Source organism: Taudactylus pleione, unplaced genomic scaffold (assembly GCF_031769625.1).
Source record: "Taudactylus pleione unplaced genomic scaffold, aTauple2 ptg000407l, whole genome shotgun sequence".
Lineage (NCBI taxonomy): Eukaryota > Metazoa > Chordata > Amphibia > Anura > Myobatrachidae > Taudactylus > Taudactylus pleione.
This window is the reverse complement of record NW_028284809.1, coordinates 4,246,968-4,264,449: the sequence shown is the minus strand read 5'-3', so window position 1 is coordinate 4,264,449 and position 17,482 is coordinate 4,246,968. Positions and strand designations below refer to the sequence as shown.

At 47.9% G+C, this 17,482-nt stretch overlaps 1 protein-coding gene across 1 annotated transcript; it reads right to left on the bottom strand.

Annotated features, from left to right (window-relative positions):
* Window positions 1-284: 284 nt before the first annotated feature.
* Window positions 285-17,199, bottom strand: LOC148506393 (nmrA-like family domain-containing protein 1). Its single transcript, XM_088446862.1, has 5 exons — window positions 17,152-17,199; window positions 8,508-8,746; window positions 3,749-3,998; window positions 885-1,075; window positions 285-464 (listed from the first exon to the last, which is right to left on the bottom strand). The coding sequence occupies exons 1-5, from the start codon at window positions 17,189-17,191 to the stop codon at window positions 285-287; spliced, it is 900 nt and encodes a 299-aa protein (XP_088302988.1). The 5' UTR covers window positions 17,192-17,199.
* Between the last annotated feature and the right edge of the window lie 283 nt (window positions 17,200-17,482).

Here is a 17,482-nt window from a genome sequence, read left to right as displayed (position 1 = left end):
TGCCTGTCAGTTAACCCCTTGCCGGGATTAGTCAGGAAGCCGACGGTCGGGATTCCGTCCTTCGGCTTCCCGACTGCATCCCCCTGAAATATTGGCTGAGTAAAGTCATGGACAAGGAGTATAGGTGGCAAAGGAAGCATGGTAAAAAGATGTAATTTTTAATTTTAGTTGCAAAATCGGTTATTACAAAAAAATCATTTGGTATTTAGAGTATAAATGTGGAAAGTCATATAACACAACACTTTATGTAGCTTCTCCATCGTCTACAGAAGGGTGTCCACCAGTCACAGGCATTTAAATTTGTCCTTGTTCTCCTCCATCCACTGCTGGAACTTCTTGACTTTGGGGTTGAGTTTGTGGGTGATCTCCACGTCCCGGTCGGGTTTCATCATGTAGAATCGGAACATATTGGCCAATTCCTTCGCTCCTGGGATATCGCATTTCTCAAAGTCATCAGGATGGATCTGAAGACACAAAACCATATGAGGATAAATTAGTTTGCTCTTGTGAAGGATACTAAGAAATAATATATGTCGGCACAAAAAAAGTTTTTCTTGATGTTCGGCCTCTGTATCATCATCCAATTTGGCCACAAAGAAAGTTGAACAAGATCTGCTCCTTTGAAGCTTGTGTGGAAGACAAATGTATACACAGGCCCACAGTGGTCATCTTCCAACTGCATTTACCAACATATCCAATGACGATCTGGACAATTTCAGCTGATCATTATTGGGCAGTTTAAAGAGACTGCAAACTAACTCTTCATGGCCTCCATAAATGTTTATTAGGCCAAATCTATTTAACTGAGACTTTAACAGAGGACACGACCAAGCAACAAGCACAAGACCAAGCAACTAGGATAGATAACGCAACAGGACACTCACCTTGCCGTCTTTGATGGTCTTCCCGGTGACCTTGGACATTATTGCTGCATATTGTTCTGCCGTCAGCTTCTCTGCGCTAAGCCCAATGTTCTTCCCTTTGTAGTGTGATGGAGACTTTAAGATGGTGACAATGGCAGGGCCCAGATCTGCCACAGATATTCCATCCAGGGGTACATCGCCCACTGGCAGGCCTTTAAACAAGACATGATGAACGAATGAGAAACCTTTATACAACATACAATACTGGTTTAACAGATTCTAAGTATTATCCTGTCTTGGCACTATTCCTGAAGTTCATCTAACTTTCCGCCTCACTCCTCTATAGGTGCATGTCTACATTCTGCACTTGGGATCTTCCCTTGAAAATAGGGATCACAGGATCTGCTGAAATTGTGCATTGTGTAATATGTATAAAGTCCTATCACTTTAGGAATATTAATTTCGGTCATATTTGTTTTTATCCTAAAAGGCTGCTCGGTTTAGCCTCATGTATGTCATGAATTAATCTTGAGAGTGAGGGGGCATCAATACTGTCTATTACATGTGTCACTGTTGTGTGCTTCAATATATGTGTATTACTGCACATATATGTGCGCGTGTATCCGCATTAAATGCGCCTGGTTGATGCAAACAGTCATCCCATTGAGAGCTACGGGATCAAAGTCTGACTTGGCCACACACGAAGCCAAGCAAAATGGAATTACAATCACAAAAACAAATAAAACATATCTAAAAGGAGTGCAGTATAAATATTGGAAATCATAGTGACAAAAACACACAAAGATATTGAGTAATATGGAGTTTGGATCACTCGCAACAATAACTAACACGTTCACTGCCATATAACACAATGTCTGCACAAGATAATAACCAAACACAAAGCCTTGGGAAGAATATTGACTTTTACAGGTTTACATTTGTTTACAGTGTTGAAAACCATTATAGGAAAGAGGTATCAAACCTTGAAGGTGTTACCCATGGCAACCAATCAGATTCTAGCTATTCTTTTACATAATGCACTAGATAAATGATAGATTGAATCTGATTGGCCTCTATGGCCAATAGCTCTACTGGTCTTCTCCCTTAGAAGGTTTGATAAATCTCCCTCTTCGTTCTCTGTGTATACGTAACTACTGAAAGATTTGTCACTTTCTTGGACAGTTTTATTAATATTGTTTGTAGAATTCATCTTCATTATTGTTCATTATATCTATTTAATGTGCTATCTTCTGTTTTGATTCAATTATATCACAGTCAGCGCTACTGTAACCCTAACGGTGAACCTATACAAAGCCGATTGTCCTTTCTGAAACGTGACAAAAAGTCAGAAGTTTTGCGTCTATGGCTCGGTGAGATGCGGAGATCAGATTGCCGGCTGATCATTATAGAGGGCGATGTGTGACTGAGTGTAAGTATGGAGTGCCAGTCTCTCGTTCAGGCAGCCAATCATTTTATTTTATTTTCCCAAAAACATTTCTACTGTAATTATCTGCCCTCCTACAACACTTTATTGTGGATTGTGCAAGAAAAATTGAGTAAAAAAAGTTGTTTTTAAGTTTTTGTTGTTGTTTTTTTTGTGGCAAAAAAAAAATTGAGTAGTTTTTCAGATAAACTTTTTTTTTTAGAAGTAAAAATTCTGATGAGCCATTTTTTAGGCAAATTGTCGTTTAAAATCTGATCATAAAATAATTTTACCCTCTGGAGCAGCTGTTTTCTTCTCACTGTACATAAGTTGTGTGTGTTGCAGTCATTATGTGCTGCTGTGGATATTGCTCTTGAAGTAACTGGAAAGGGCACCACTTGTCCTGATTTGCAAGTTGTGCAGGATTTGGGGCCTGTTACAGAGATTTTTGCTAATCTGATCGTATCCATTCTGTGATCCCTTACGCAGCTGGTGTGCGAAAATACGCTAATGCCGTAGCCGCCTGCCGAATGTATAGAGACTCCCTTCGGCAGCCTAGCAGGTCCAAGCAGGTGCGTACAAACACGCGTCGGTCGTCGCAGATCCTTCAATAATCGACTAGAATGGCTGTGAGAACTGAGGTCACTGGCGCCATGTTTTCTGCTTACGGGATCGCAGTAGTATACTGAGACACGCCCCAAAAATGGTTGAGGCACGCTTGCGTTTTTGCAGCCACTCCCTGTAACCTCCCCCCAAACAGTCCCTGATTGTAAATTACTTTGTGCAGAAATCCTCACTGCGAGCGACATCGCTAAGGTACCTTGGCGCATACGCAGAGCCACCGTGGAACATGCGAAGATGACAATCGCTCAACTGCGTAAATATCGGCCCTACGTACATCTCTGGATCAGGCTCCTGGTGCTTCACTGGAGATAAAAGTTGTTTGTTGTTTTTTTTTTTTTTTTTTAAATTTACATAAATCTAAGGGAAATTTTTGCCTTCTTTCCTAGGGGGTCTATTCATCATTGGGGGCATTGCGCCAACGCAGGGACAGCTGCTCTGAAAAGCAGATGCCCCCGCGATCAGTAACATTGCTACTTCTAACTTACCTGTCCCTGTCACCAGCTTCTGCGCATGTGTATAGCCGCCACGGAGGCAGTGAGTAGGTGGCGGAGGGATCCCTCTTCACATACCCGGAACTCTCCCCCCATAGAAAGGATCGGGGCTACGAGAACAAACAACATCTGAAGAATGGCGTTTGTTCTCACAGGCAAACTTCAAAAACTTTACGTTTTCAGAGCTTGCTGAATATTAGATGGTCCTACGGGACCCCTGATGATGAATGGTAACCTAAATATGCAGAAGCTAGCATTTCCGCATGTGTTATAGGCCATGTATTACATCCCCCAGTTGCATGGCGCGTAGGATTGCCGGACACACACACAGCATCTCCCCCTCGTACATAGAGTGTAGGTCTCCCCATCTTTGCATTTTTTCGGCTTGAACTCGTCCAGCAGGTTCTCATAGTAGAAGGAAAGCCTGACGCTGGTCATGTGACACTCCAAGCGCCTGAAATACTCCTCCACCTCGCCTTTACAGTCAAAGTGCGGAACATGGAGGTGTCCCCCCGTGGCCTTCTTCACGTTCTCCAATCCACTGTAGACCACGAGCTCCAGGCCCAGGCGCTTACACAGATCCGCCACCAGCTTCCCCTGGAACACAAGAAGGTCTACTTCAATATGGACACTCGTCATCTGGATCATCCAGTCACCAGCATGTAAAACACAACTGTAGTAAATAAAAGGGATTTTTCAACCTTCAGCCAACACTATATTGGCGTGACTGCGCCATCTTGCAACTTTTAGTCTATATGTTGCCCCCACACCCAGCGCGCGCACACACACTCACACACACACACTTTACTGTGCCGTTTAGTGATGTGTTTATATGGTATACAATCAGGAAGCCGGCTGCTGGAATCCCGGCAGCCGGCTTCCCGACTGCTTTATCCCGCCGTGGGATAAATGACCGGCATCTATATCTAGACGCCGCTCATTTCCCCGACGCCGGGAGACCGGCACTCGGCATCCCGATCAAGTGGATGCCGGGCGCCGCGAGCGGACAGCCGCGTGAGGGTTAGATTTAGGGCACCCGGGGGGGGCTTTGGGTTAGGCACCCACCCGGGAGGGTTAGGCTAGGGGGAGGGAGGGTTAGGGTTAAGCACCCCGGGGGGGGACTTAGGGTTAGCACCACCCTGGGGGACTTAGGTTAAGGTAGCGGGGAAGAAGGGGGTTAGGGTTAAGCACTTAGAGGGGGGATTAGGGTTAGGCACCCCTAAGGAGGGTTAGGGTTAGGGGGGTTAGGTTAGATTAGTTGATGCTTAACTTAGGACGATCGGGATTTCCAGCGCTGTCGGGCTTCCACTGCCGGGCTCTGCTGTTTTGTCTTGCTGCCGCTGCCAGGAATCGAACTCCCGGCCATGTGGCAGCCGGGATTTCATACCGATTCCGTTTATATGATATGGGGTGTTTTTTTTATTGTTATAATATATGACCCAGCCAGAGGCTCTTTATAGCATTAAAGGCCCACATAACCTCTTAAAAAAACCTCAGGGGTACATGCACAGCAAAAATATAGAGGTATACCTTTTTTTAATGAGAGAATAAGGAGTGTATTTACTAAACGTCGATTGTAATAGATTTTGATCAATTTAAAATCAATCAAAATCGATGTTATGTTTCTGCGGCTAAATCACACATTTACTAATACCATACCTCCCTACTGTCCTGTTTTCAACGGGACAGTCCCGTTTTTCAGCCGCAGGCCGTAGTGTCCTGCGGGAGGTTGGGGACACTCTGGCACTGCCGCAGTTCTGCTCTAAGCAGGGAGCAGCGGTGCCGTGAAGCTAAGTGGATGCCGCACGCATGCGTGCGACATCCATTTAGTGCAGGGAGAGAGCTGGAGAGAGCCCAGCAGCTTCGCCCCCAGCATGACGTAAAAAGGAGGTGTGACTTGCGGGCACATCCCATAAATTGCATCATCAGAGGGTGTTGCCTCCTCACGGGAGGGGGGGGGGGGCATGGCCAAATACCCTATCAGGCAGGGTCCTTACTTCGGGATCAGAGAAGTTGGGAGGTATGCTAAAAAAAATTAATAAAAAATTGTCTGTTAGTAAATGTTTGATTTAACCTCAGAAACATAGACCCTTTTTACACTGCGGCGCCACCCTGCACCGTTCACAACGGTCTGCAGTGGACGCTTGGAGTTGAAGCCGGCCAATCAGGTCGCATGCGGCATCGTGACCCGGATTACACCATTAACACTGCAGAGTGACACGGGAACGACCCGTGGCCCACCCTGAAGGCTACCTGAGTTGGATTCCCCAGTCACTGGACCCGGGGGGTGAATCCGTTTACAGTGACAAAATTGATGTGCAACAACCTGGGATTTTCATGTCAGTGTAAAAGGGGTATTAGTAAATATACCCCCAAGACATATTAAAAAAATATTATTTCAGCTTCCACTGATGCAAGCGATGATAAACTATACGTGGGTTCCTAGACACCGGGTGCGGCACTAACTGATCCCCTGTGCACGCCGGAGTAGTGCACGCTCGAAAGGGGGCATGACCTCAGTCATTAGGCCACACACCCCTGGGGGGTCACCCCATTTTGGGTGGGTGACCATATGTCACGTTCCCGTCCTCGTCACTCTTGGGACTTGCCCAGCGATCCAGGAACTGCTGGGTAGCCCCCAGCCTCCCTGAGCACAGTGTGTGCGAGGGTCACCCATCACCTCGCTGCAGCGATGCTTGGTGACACCATCTGAGGGAGTGACACCAAAATAGCTGAGCAGCTGTCTTATTCTGGTGTCACCCCCTCTAATGGTATCACCCGGTGTGGCCCGCACCCCCCTAGTGATCTCACTGTTCCCAGATGAATGATCAGCGGTCATGTGAGGACTTGTTATGAATTAGATCCTAACTTTGGTTTATGAATAATCGTAAGTTAATATTTGACCTGGGGTAAAAGTTTGTAGTAGAAGGAAACCATTTAACTGAAAGTTAATATTCTTTATTTAGTATTTATTTATTTTTTTTTATTTTTTTTTTAAATGTGACCAGGGTATTAGAATTACCCCAGTTCAAGGATGACTAAAACTAGCCCAACTTGAATGGGTGTAGTAGGTATGGTACCTCCCAACTTCTAGAACCGCCGCATGACCGGTGGTTCAAATCCCGACAGCGGCAGCCCGGCAAGGGTGAAGGTCCCGATCGTCCCTAAGGTAAGTATCGCTAACCTAATTCTACCCCCTAACCCTCCCTTAGGGGTGCCTAACCCTAACCTCCCCCCCCCCCAAGTGCCTAACCCTAACCCCCCTCTAAGTGCCTAAACCTAACCCCCCTTCCCTGCTGCCTAAACCTAACCCCCCCCCCCCGGGGGTGCCTAATCCTAACCTCCCCTTCCCTTAGCCTAAACCTAACCTTCCTGGGGGGGTGCCTAACCCTAAGTCCCCCCGGGAGCCCTAACACCCCCCCCACCATGGCTGTCCACGCCCAGCATACCTTCGTTCGGTATGCCGGGCGTCGGTCTTCAGGCGTATGGTTAATGGCAGGCATCCCAGCTGTATACCGATTTATCAGCTGCAGTGGATCTGGGTGACAATATACTCACCACGTACCCCAAACATAGCTGATGGAGGCCATGGGGGCATGATAAATGGGGGTAGGTACAGTGGGGCAAATTTCAAAACCAAAATGCTGCCATACCCTACAGCACCCAATCCACTGATATTTATCATTCTTCTAGTTTAGGAAATTAAATGTCTCATTTGATGCTATTGGCTATAGTACCCGTGGGCCAGTCCTTTGCGTTTCATAACGGTGCTTAATTATACTGATTCGGTTTATACCGAATAACAATTTGGGGAAATTTGCTTTTTTTTTTCTTTTTAATTGAGGCATAACGTTACATACAGAATTGTAATATAAAACAATGAGGTATTGCATATTCAATGATGGAGGAACAAATAACATTCATTGAAATTTCAATAATAAACCATTAAGACAGTGGAATTAGAGGTACATACACACACACATACATAGAAGTGCCATGGGAAGGTCTGGCCATATAATCCATTGGTCAACAGAAAACAAACAAATAAGTGGATGGTGGGATCCTGTGCAGCGTCCCGAGTAAGATACCGGAGCCGCCTGGCGCAAACGCGCATGAATTCTGGGCCTGGGTCATTACGGATCGCTATTGCAATCGCGGCTGCGATTACGCACACACAGTTCTGCTGCGATAATATGCTAATGACTGCAATCGCACAGCCAGCATTGAGACACCCACTACCGCTATCTCACAGCCGTAATACCTCGCAGTCCTGCGTACACATCGGGAACATCGAGTAACATCGTCCCCTCGCGCCCAATTATAACAGGTCTGACCTTACTCAGAAATTGATAACCTCGTCGCACGCAGTAAGTACACAAACTGCGTATGCCGGCCCAGTAGCTAATTTATGCACGCCCAAGTAACGGCGTTCAAATGGGCAGACGCCTGAGTTTCGCCGACCACTCTCCTGTCACCATCCCCAAACACGGACATCACTCACTCTGCGGTGGCTCTGTATCTCTGTGAGTGATCGCAATGCTAACTCACGCACGCACACTGCGATGATACGCATGTGCAGTACGCAACAATCGGCCGTCTACGTACGCTATCGCAATAGCGATCCATGCTGAATCAGGCCCTGTAAGCGGTAAAGTATAAGGTTCCGGAAATTTGCTTTTATAACACATGAGTTATGGCTGGACATCATTCAAACTAGACCCAAGCCGTCTTGTAGTGACAATATGACCACAAGGTGGAGCTGTGACAATATGACCACAAAGTGGAGCTGTTCTATACCTATAGATCAGGGGTACCACCAACAGGTCATGCTTTGTGGATTTTTTTTAAATTCATGCACAGGTGAGTTATTCTATTTGGCTGGGTCAGCAATTATATTCCACCTGCTTCCACAGATAGAAATCCTGAAAACATGACCTGTTGGGAAAACTTGTGAGTTGAGGTTGAGAATCACTGCTATAGATTACATCTTATTCGACACCTGCAGAGAAAGCAACAAAGCAGCTTCCATTCATTAATGTACATTTAATTATTTTATTTTTTTACGGCTATTATGCATGACACCACAGCATTGACTGTAGTCTTTACCTGGGTGCATTCCTTGTTCTTATCGGGATGGCCCCAGGCATTGGTGACCACGAAAGTCCCATAAGCTCCGGTCAGGGCGGCCACCAGGCTCTCTTCCTTGTCCATATCCGCGCACACGACCTCCGCTCCGGCCTTTTTCAGCTTCACAGCTGCTGGTTTGCTGGTGTCCCGAGTCACCGCCCTGACCGCAAAGCAGCCATCTTGTAGTAGGGCATCGGCTACTGATCCGCCCTGAGCTCCTGCGGGAGACAGTAGCCTAGGTATAGTGACTGTGCATAAATCAGGCAGCCCTACAGCTCACCCATCACTGCAGTGGGTATAAGGGAAACGTGTGTATTATAAGGAGTCACACACCACGACTGTCCTTTATTTTACAATTTACCTCAGAGTTTCTATCCGCCTGCACCTGTGAGTTACATACAGTATATAACCACAAATCTCCTCTACTGCTCCTGCAACCCATATAATGTACAGCAGCCGGGACATTATCCCATATAAATTATAAAAGCGGGATCAGTATGGGAGACACGGAAATGCGAGTGAGGAGAGGAATGAGAGCTGCAGAGGTTTTCTTATAAAAGCCGACAACTTCCTCATCCCGGGCCGTGGAACTGTGTAGTACACTGCAGTGTCGGGTCCGGTCTTAAGATCTACAGTAAAAAGGTAGACAATGTCTAGGTCAGGGGTCAGGGAACTTTTTTACCTTTTACCCCAAAATATATTTAGATACGCCGACGTTACCCCCTTGATTTGAAAGGAAGGAAATCATATAGTAGTGCCCCCATATAATGCCCCTGTAGTAGTGCCCCCATAGTTATGCCCGTGTAGTAGTGCCCCCATATAATGCCCCTGTAGTCGTGCCCCCATATAATGCCCCTGTAGTAGTACCCCCATATAATGCCCCTGTAGTAGTGCCCCCATATAATGCCCCTGTAGTGCCCCCATAGTTATTCCCCTGTAGTAGTGCCCCCATAGTTATGCCCCTGTAGTAGTGCCCCCATATAATGCCCCTGTAGAAGTGCCCCCATAGTTATGCCCCTGTAGTAGTGCCCCCATATAATGCCCCTGTAGTGCCGCTTGTACAAAAAAAAAATACCTTAATCCCCGCTCCTGCATCCGCCGCCGTCCTGTCCGCCCGGCTGCTCCTCGGAACTATGGGAGAGACGTCATGACGTCTCACCCATACTGTGCATGGAGAGAGCCGGAAGCTGGAGTTGAGAAGAGAACTCCAGCCACCGGCTAACGCGGCGCTGCAGGCAGGGCCGCAACTAGGGGGGGGCTGGAGGTGCACGTGCACCGGGTGAGCCGCTGTACCTGGTGCCAGTGACCTCCAGCCCGGCGCTGCAGAGAGGCTCCAAGCCGGACGTCCGCTGGTAATATTTATTACCAGCGGGCGCCCGGCTCCTTCTCTGCAGCGACGCGGTGTAGCCGGAGGCTGGAGTTCTCTCCCGAACTCCAGCTTCCGGCTCTCCCCACAGGCACTATGGGGGAGACGTCATGACATCTCCCCCATAGTTCCAAGGAGCAGCCGGCGGACCGGACGCGACGCTGGATGCAGGAGCGGGGTTCAAGGTAAGTATTTTTTTTTTTTAATAAGCTGCACTACAGGGGCATTATTATGGGGGCAGGGGCATTACCACAGGGGCATTACTATGGGGGCATAGGCAATAAGGGGCATTAATAATGGGGCATGAGCACTACAGGGGCATTACTATTGGGGCATGGGCACTACAGGGGCATTACCACAGGGGCATTACTGTGAGGGCATGAGCACTACAGGGGCATTACTGTAAGGGCACTACAGGGATATTACTATGGGGGCATGGGCAATACAGGGGCATTACTATGAGAGCATGGGCACTACAGGGGCATTACTATGAAAGCATGGGCACTACAGGGGCATTAATATGGGAGCATGGGCACTACAGGGGCATTACTGTATGGTGGGCACTACAGGGGCATTACTACATTACTATGGGGGTATTAACATATGGGCATTACTATGGGGGCATTACAATATGGGCACTACTGCAGGGGGAATTACATGGGGGGCGCCAAATTACTGTCTTGCCCCTGGTGACAAAAATCCTAGTTTCGGCCCTGCTGCAGGGAAGGAGCCGGGTGCCCGCTGATAATAACATCTCAGCGGACGTCCGGCTTAGAGCCTCCCTGCGGCACAGCCGGGCATGCATATGAATCATTCTATATTATACCTATATGCATGCCTGGCTGTCCGTCCATTACCACCAGGAATTTCATTTCCCGACCACTGGTCTAGATAGACACCAGATGTTAGACAGTCAATAGGTCTACAGGGACAAATTGTCAACAGGGTCAAAAATGTCGACATGAAAATGGTTGACACATGATTTATTTATTTTTGTTAAGGTTAGGCACTTACCGGAGGGTTAGGCACTTACCCCAACGGTTAGGGTTAGGCACCAGGAGGGAGGGTTAGGCACTTACCAGAGGATTAGGTACAAAAGGGAGGGTTAGGGTTAGGCACCAGGAGGGAGGGTTAGGCACTTACCAGAGGATTAGGTACAAAAGGGAGGGTTAGGGCTAGGCACCAGGAGGGAGGGTTAGAGTTAGGCACCAAGCGGAGGGTTAGGGTGAAGAATAGGGTTAGAGAAAAGTGTCCCGCGGTGGGTGCGCGCAGAGCGGCAGTACCCATTAAGACGCATGGTCTCAGAATTGTATTGTAAACGTATTGGGCATTCCTGGGTGGGGCCTGGGAGGCGGCTATACAGATGTACGAAGATGGAACGCCTTATGGGCGTGTCATGGGTGTGTCCTTGGAATGATTGCGAATTCAGACTCTTAATCGCTCATATTTGATCCCATGCTCTGACATCTGCACCCGGCGGTATTTCTGCGTCTAAAGGCACGCGCACAGAACGCTGCAGTATACAGCTCTGATCCATTGCAGACTTGTACACAGTGGGCCTGATCCAGCAGAGGACGCACTAGCTATCGCAGCTGCTAACATGGTAGCTGTAATGTGGCAATGCAGCCGGAGGCGTCACACATTCCTGATCCCAGCTGCGTTCAGAATGCAACATCGCATCACCTGTGTATCCATCGGCCGGCTGAGTGACCCGTGGGGTGACGCAAGCCGGCCGCTGCAGGTGCTAAAGAGAGGCCATAAAATCTCCGCCAGCCAACAGAGATCCTGGCCTCGCCACTCCTCCACAGCAGCGGCGACACGCCTCCATTTTGGGAAACAGAGGCCATTGTCGCCCCCCTCCCCATTCCCAAATGGCAGTAGACTGTCAATCACTGACAGCCTGCTGCCGAACTGGGAGCCTGATTCAGAGCCGGACGCTGAATCAGGGCGTTTTTTCTTTTTTTTTGGTGCGGCCCTCTGGCTCTTAACGTCGGGAACGCCTCTGTTTGGCCAGCCAACCCCCCCTGCCCGCCTCCAAAATGGTGCGAGCTGTCGATCAAAATCGCCAGCCGTCCCCTTTTGGTGCGAGACCCGGAGCGACGGAGAGCCCGTCGCTAGCTGGGTCTCGCGCATGCGCACATCGGAGCTGGCTCCGGGGTGCGCAGTGGCCAAACATCGACCCGCTCGCGAGCGCATAGCGCTTACGAGCGGGTCTGAATCAGGCCCTGGGAGCGATATCGCAGACCCTCACTGGACATGCGCAGTATGGGACTGGCGCGTGGGCCGATTCTGGAACATGGGGAATCTACGTAGAAAGCTTCCCTGCGTACTCTGCTGAATCAGGCCCACTGATCACAAGAGCTTGCTATCTATTTGGTGAATTGTCACAGCAGTGTGAGAAGAACATAAACTGGGAATAAGCCAAAGCCTTATGGAGGAATTCAGGTTACTCAGGGACCTCGCCCTACGCTCACAATACTGACATGGGAAGATGCCAGCTGCATGCTAGAGCCAATCCGAAATACTAATCCCACTTTAGTTCTATGTTTTACTAGTATGATCAAGAGCCAAAAACTATGTTTGCAAACTTACTTGGCGCATACTCTGGCATGTTGGAGGGGGTTTGAGGGGTACGGCTGGCTACAATCCCCCAGGCAAAGATTCAGAGGCGGCCCTAGCCAATTTGGTGCCCTAGGCAAAATTTTGTCTGGTGCCCCCTAGCAGATAATCCCACCAGCAAACTAAGGGCTCAATCCAATTAGATGCGATGTACCCGGGTGTGCGAGTCATCGCGACAGTGGCCATGCTTGACGGCCGCCCGGATTCGCCTGAAAGTGCTCGCTATCAGTGGCGAGTCGGGCTGCGAAGGGTGCGATGTGCCGTGCCATTGTAACGGCACATCGCACCTAATTGTATCGAGCCCTAAGTGTTTATACGCGGATGTAGTTATATTGCCGTCAGGCGGGATGCCGCCGGCCGTCCATATACCGACGCCGGAATCCCGCTGCCTGACATAATGCTGATGCCGATATATCCTGAAGGAGAACAGGATACTGGCATCCCGAACGCCAGACTCCCGAACGTCCACACCCACGTAAGTATGTTAGTTTCCCCGGGGTGTGGGGAGGGTTTAGGTTTAGGCACTACCGGGCAGAGATTAGGGATAGGCACCCCCCGTGGAGGATTAGGGTTAGACTACGGGGAGGGGGGTTAGGGTTAGGCACCCCTGGGGGGAGGTTATGGTTAGGGTCCACTGGGGGGATGTTAGGGTTAGGCACCACTAAGAGAGGGTTAGGGGGGGAGGGGGGGGCTAGGTTACTTACGTCCCCTGTCGGTATCTTCAGTGATCTGGCTTCGGTCTATTCAGCCGCCGGCATATCATACTGATCATATATATATATATATATATATATATATATATATATATACATATATATATATATATATATATACACACACACACATACACATATACAGTATACATATACACACATATATATTTTATACTTTTATACACATTACACATACATACACACCATATATATATATACTATATATATATATATATAGTTCACATAGGACCCAGGCCCTGATTCAGAGCCGGACGCTCTGAATCAGGGCCGGGCTGTTTTCTTTTTTGAACGGCCTCCTGGCCGCTCGCATAAGCTGTGGGTCACCCACAGCTTATGCGAGCGGCCAAAAAGATGGTCGCGATGGTCAAGACCATCGCAACCATCGGGCTTGCGACGAGACCCTTGTGGTAGGGTCTCGTCTGCCGCAAGCCTGGAGTGCTTTTGGCTCTATCAGAGCCAAAAACACTCCCACTGACATCACTAGTGATGTCAGTGGGGCCGGACCCAGGCGGTAGGCGTTCCCATGGGAACGCCTCCGTCTGGGCAACCACGCCCCTGGCACGCCCACCAAAGGGGGTGTGCTGTCAATCACCATCGACAGCACGCCCCCTTTGGTGCGAGACCCCGAGCGACGGCTTCCCCGTCGCTCGCCGGGTCTCGCGCATGCGCACGACGGAGCAGCCTCCGTCGTGCGCATGTGCATTTGGGTAACATCGACCCGCTTGCAAGCGTACAGCGCTCGCGAGCGGGTCTGAATGAGACCCCCAGTGCCTTTAAATTTAATTAGTAAAAAAATTAATAAACTATCTGTCTTACCTTTTCTGGCAGAAAGACTGCATGGTCAGCTGCCCAGCACTTCTCTGCGGCGCTGGCGGCTGTCACTGATGTCAGCGGCAGCGAGGTGCGCGTGCGCAGCACCGGAGATCGGATCAATATAGTGATCCGATATGTGGCAGGGGGCTCAATCAGAGAGGAGGGCATGGGGATAGTTACCCCCTGCGTTCCCCCCGTAAACCAGCTCTGGGGGCAGCGTCGCGGAGGGGGCAGCAGCAGAGCCCTGGAATGCCCCTAGGCATTCCAGTCGCCCCCTAGGCATTTGCTTAGAATGCCTATGCCTAGGGCCGGCTCTGCAAAGATTGGAGGTCACAGAGTACATAACATCTGCTGAGCTGCTTTGCTTTCACTGTGTACACGGATTTCTATAGAAGCGCTGTGTGACGCAGCCTTTGCAGGGGAACAGAACCAATCACAGGCTGAGGGGCAGGGCTGGCGCCAGGATTAGGGGAACCTAGGGCACCATGGCTCAGCGGGCATCTATAATACAGATTGGGTTACATAACATAGGTACAATAGGCCTAATTCCAGGGATGGACGCAGAAGCACCTGCAGCTGCGTCTATTGGTGTTTGTCCGTCTGCGGCTTTATGCAAATGCCGATACACAGTATTTCCCTTGTGTACATTCGTGCGCCCAAATGTGCATCACTTACATGCGGTAATACAGTTTGGGACGTCCTTAGACGCCACCTTGGGGCGTGCCATCGTAACATACCCATGAGACTGACCATCTCCGAATGTGCGCTAAGACACCTCCCAGGAACGCCACTACATTTCCAATGTACATTTCTCCCTGTTTGTATCTGAAATTACAGCTGCGACTCTGTACAGACGCAATCAGGGCGTTTTGCAAACTAGACCAATGCACAGTCGCATAAAATTGCCCCACTATGTCCGACACCACTGTGTTTATATTCTGACAATACAAATTATAGTGACAGTAATGCACCTTATGATTTACAGTACAATTACTGTCTGTTCCCAGAAACTCAATGTTATATTTCCCTGTATGAATGGACCTCGAGGAAATGATCATACATCCCCCTGCTGCAGCAGGCATCTGTACATCATACACATAATAGAAATCCTATGCTGTATACATAATATTAGCATTAATACACAGAGAATGATGCAAGTCCTTCAGCTAATACAGTGCATCCGGAAAGTATTTACAGCGCGTCACTTTTTCCACATATTGTTATGTTGCAGCCTTATTCCAAAATGGAATAAATCAATTTTTGTCCTCAAAATTCTACACACAATACCCCATAATGACTATGTGTAAAATGTTTTTTTTTTAGGTTTTAGCAAATTTAGTAAAATTAAAAAAACTAAGAAATCACATGTACATAAGTATTCACAGCCTTTGCTATGAAGCTCAAAATTGAGCTCAGGTGCATCCTGTTTCCACTGATCATCCTTGAGATGTTCCTACAGCTTAATTGGAGTCTACCTGTGGTTGAAAGGTATACACCTGTCTATATAAGGTCCCACACTTGACAGTGCATGTCAGAGCACAAACCAAGCATGAAGTCGATGAAAATCTGCTCTTGAGTTCAGACTGGCGCTGGTTCATCTTTCAGCAGGACAACGATCCTAAGCACACAGCCAGGATATCAAAGGAGTGGCTTCAGGGCAACTCTGTGAATGTCCTTGATTGGCCCAGCCAGAGCCCAGACTTGAATCCTATTAGACATCTCTGGAGAGATCTGAAAATGGCTGTGCACCGACGCTTCCCATCCAACCTGATGGAGCTTGAGAGGTGCTGCAAAGAGGAATGGGCGAAACTGTCCAAAGATAGGTGTGCCAAGCTGGTGCATCATATTCAAAAATACTTGAGGCTGTAATTTCTGCCAAAGGTGCATCAACAAAATATTGAGCAAAGGCTGTGAATACTTATGTACATGTGATTTCTTAGATTTATTTTTTTTAATTAAATTTGCAAAAATCTCTAAAAAACTTCTTACACGTTGTCATTATGGGGTATTGTGTGTAGAATTTTGAGGAGAAAAATAAATTTATTCCATTTTGGAATAAGGCTGTAACATCACAAAATGTGTAAAAAGTGAAGCGCTGTGAATACTTTCCGGATGCACTGTATATACCTTTATTTGTACCCAATCCCCCCCACAACTAGCAGGAGGTCACATATGTGGGACACACTCAGTTCAGCAGGTACTCACTGCCCTCTCCCCTGTGCCCTATGTTAGGGAGACGTTAGAGTGTAAGCTATGTGCTGTAAGGTGGTCAGATGGATGTCAGCTGATTGGACAAGCCATGGTAGTCATCCAGCCAGGCGCTACCTTATACCTGCAGATTGCATTCCATATTCTCCAGACATGAAGACCAGGCGGGTCCCCTTTACAGTTATACTAGTTGGGAAGCATTGGGTGAAAAAGCCTCCCTAGACCTTACCATCCATAGTTATCCAACAGGTGACCTTTTAAAGGGTAAATCAATATACTATATGTAGCACAGTGCTCAGTTTTACACAGATTCTGAAATATTGCCCTGTTTAAATACAGTGGGTGAGATGTATCAAACCTTCGATAAAGGTAAAGTGGAGCAGTTGCCCATAGCAACCAGCTTCTAGTTATAATTTATCTAGTCGTCTATAAAATGGCAGTTAGAAGCTGATTGGTTGCTATGGGCAACTTCTCCACTCTGTCTCTCTCGAAGGTTTGCTACATCTCCCCAGGTGTGAGGGATTATCTTCTACCCCATATCCAGCTTGCAGTCAATGAAAAACAGCTACAGGGGTAAATTAAAAAGAAGCTAGATGGAATCTCTGAAAATATCCCTTCAAACACGCAATGATATCACCGCTCATATAGCTTTGCATTTGAATGCATTACCATGTTACCTATGAGACTGCAAGCTGCTCTTACTCTCCCTACCCATCTTAAAGTGATGCAAGACAAAAAAAAAAAAGGAGTATGAGTAAGAAAAAAATTGATCATATAAAGATTTTGCAAGGACACAGGACTAGAGCTCCCAGTAAGTAGTGTGAGAAGAAGATGTATGCAGGGGGGAAGATACATATTCCAGTGAGAGTAGTAATCAACTCACCTGTGGCTCCAAAGACCACGATAATCTTTTTCCCGGCCATGGTGAATTTAGCTGGAGATGATCAGATAAGATAAACCCAGAGGAGAGAGTGATATTTATATAAAGGCCCTGGACACCCCGCCTTCTCTGCCCACCTGGAACCCAATCCCTGTGACTCAGGTAGTGCAAACAATTCTCTCATCCAAGAGACTAAGCCTGGCCTTGAATGCTTTGTTTTTATACAGTAATGAACAATTATTTAGTGATTCCTGTGCACACAGACAGGGTGCAGTCCTAAACGTGGAAGCCGGCCAGCCAATAGCAAACTCTGCGCTTAAGACCTGAGTACAAT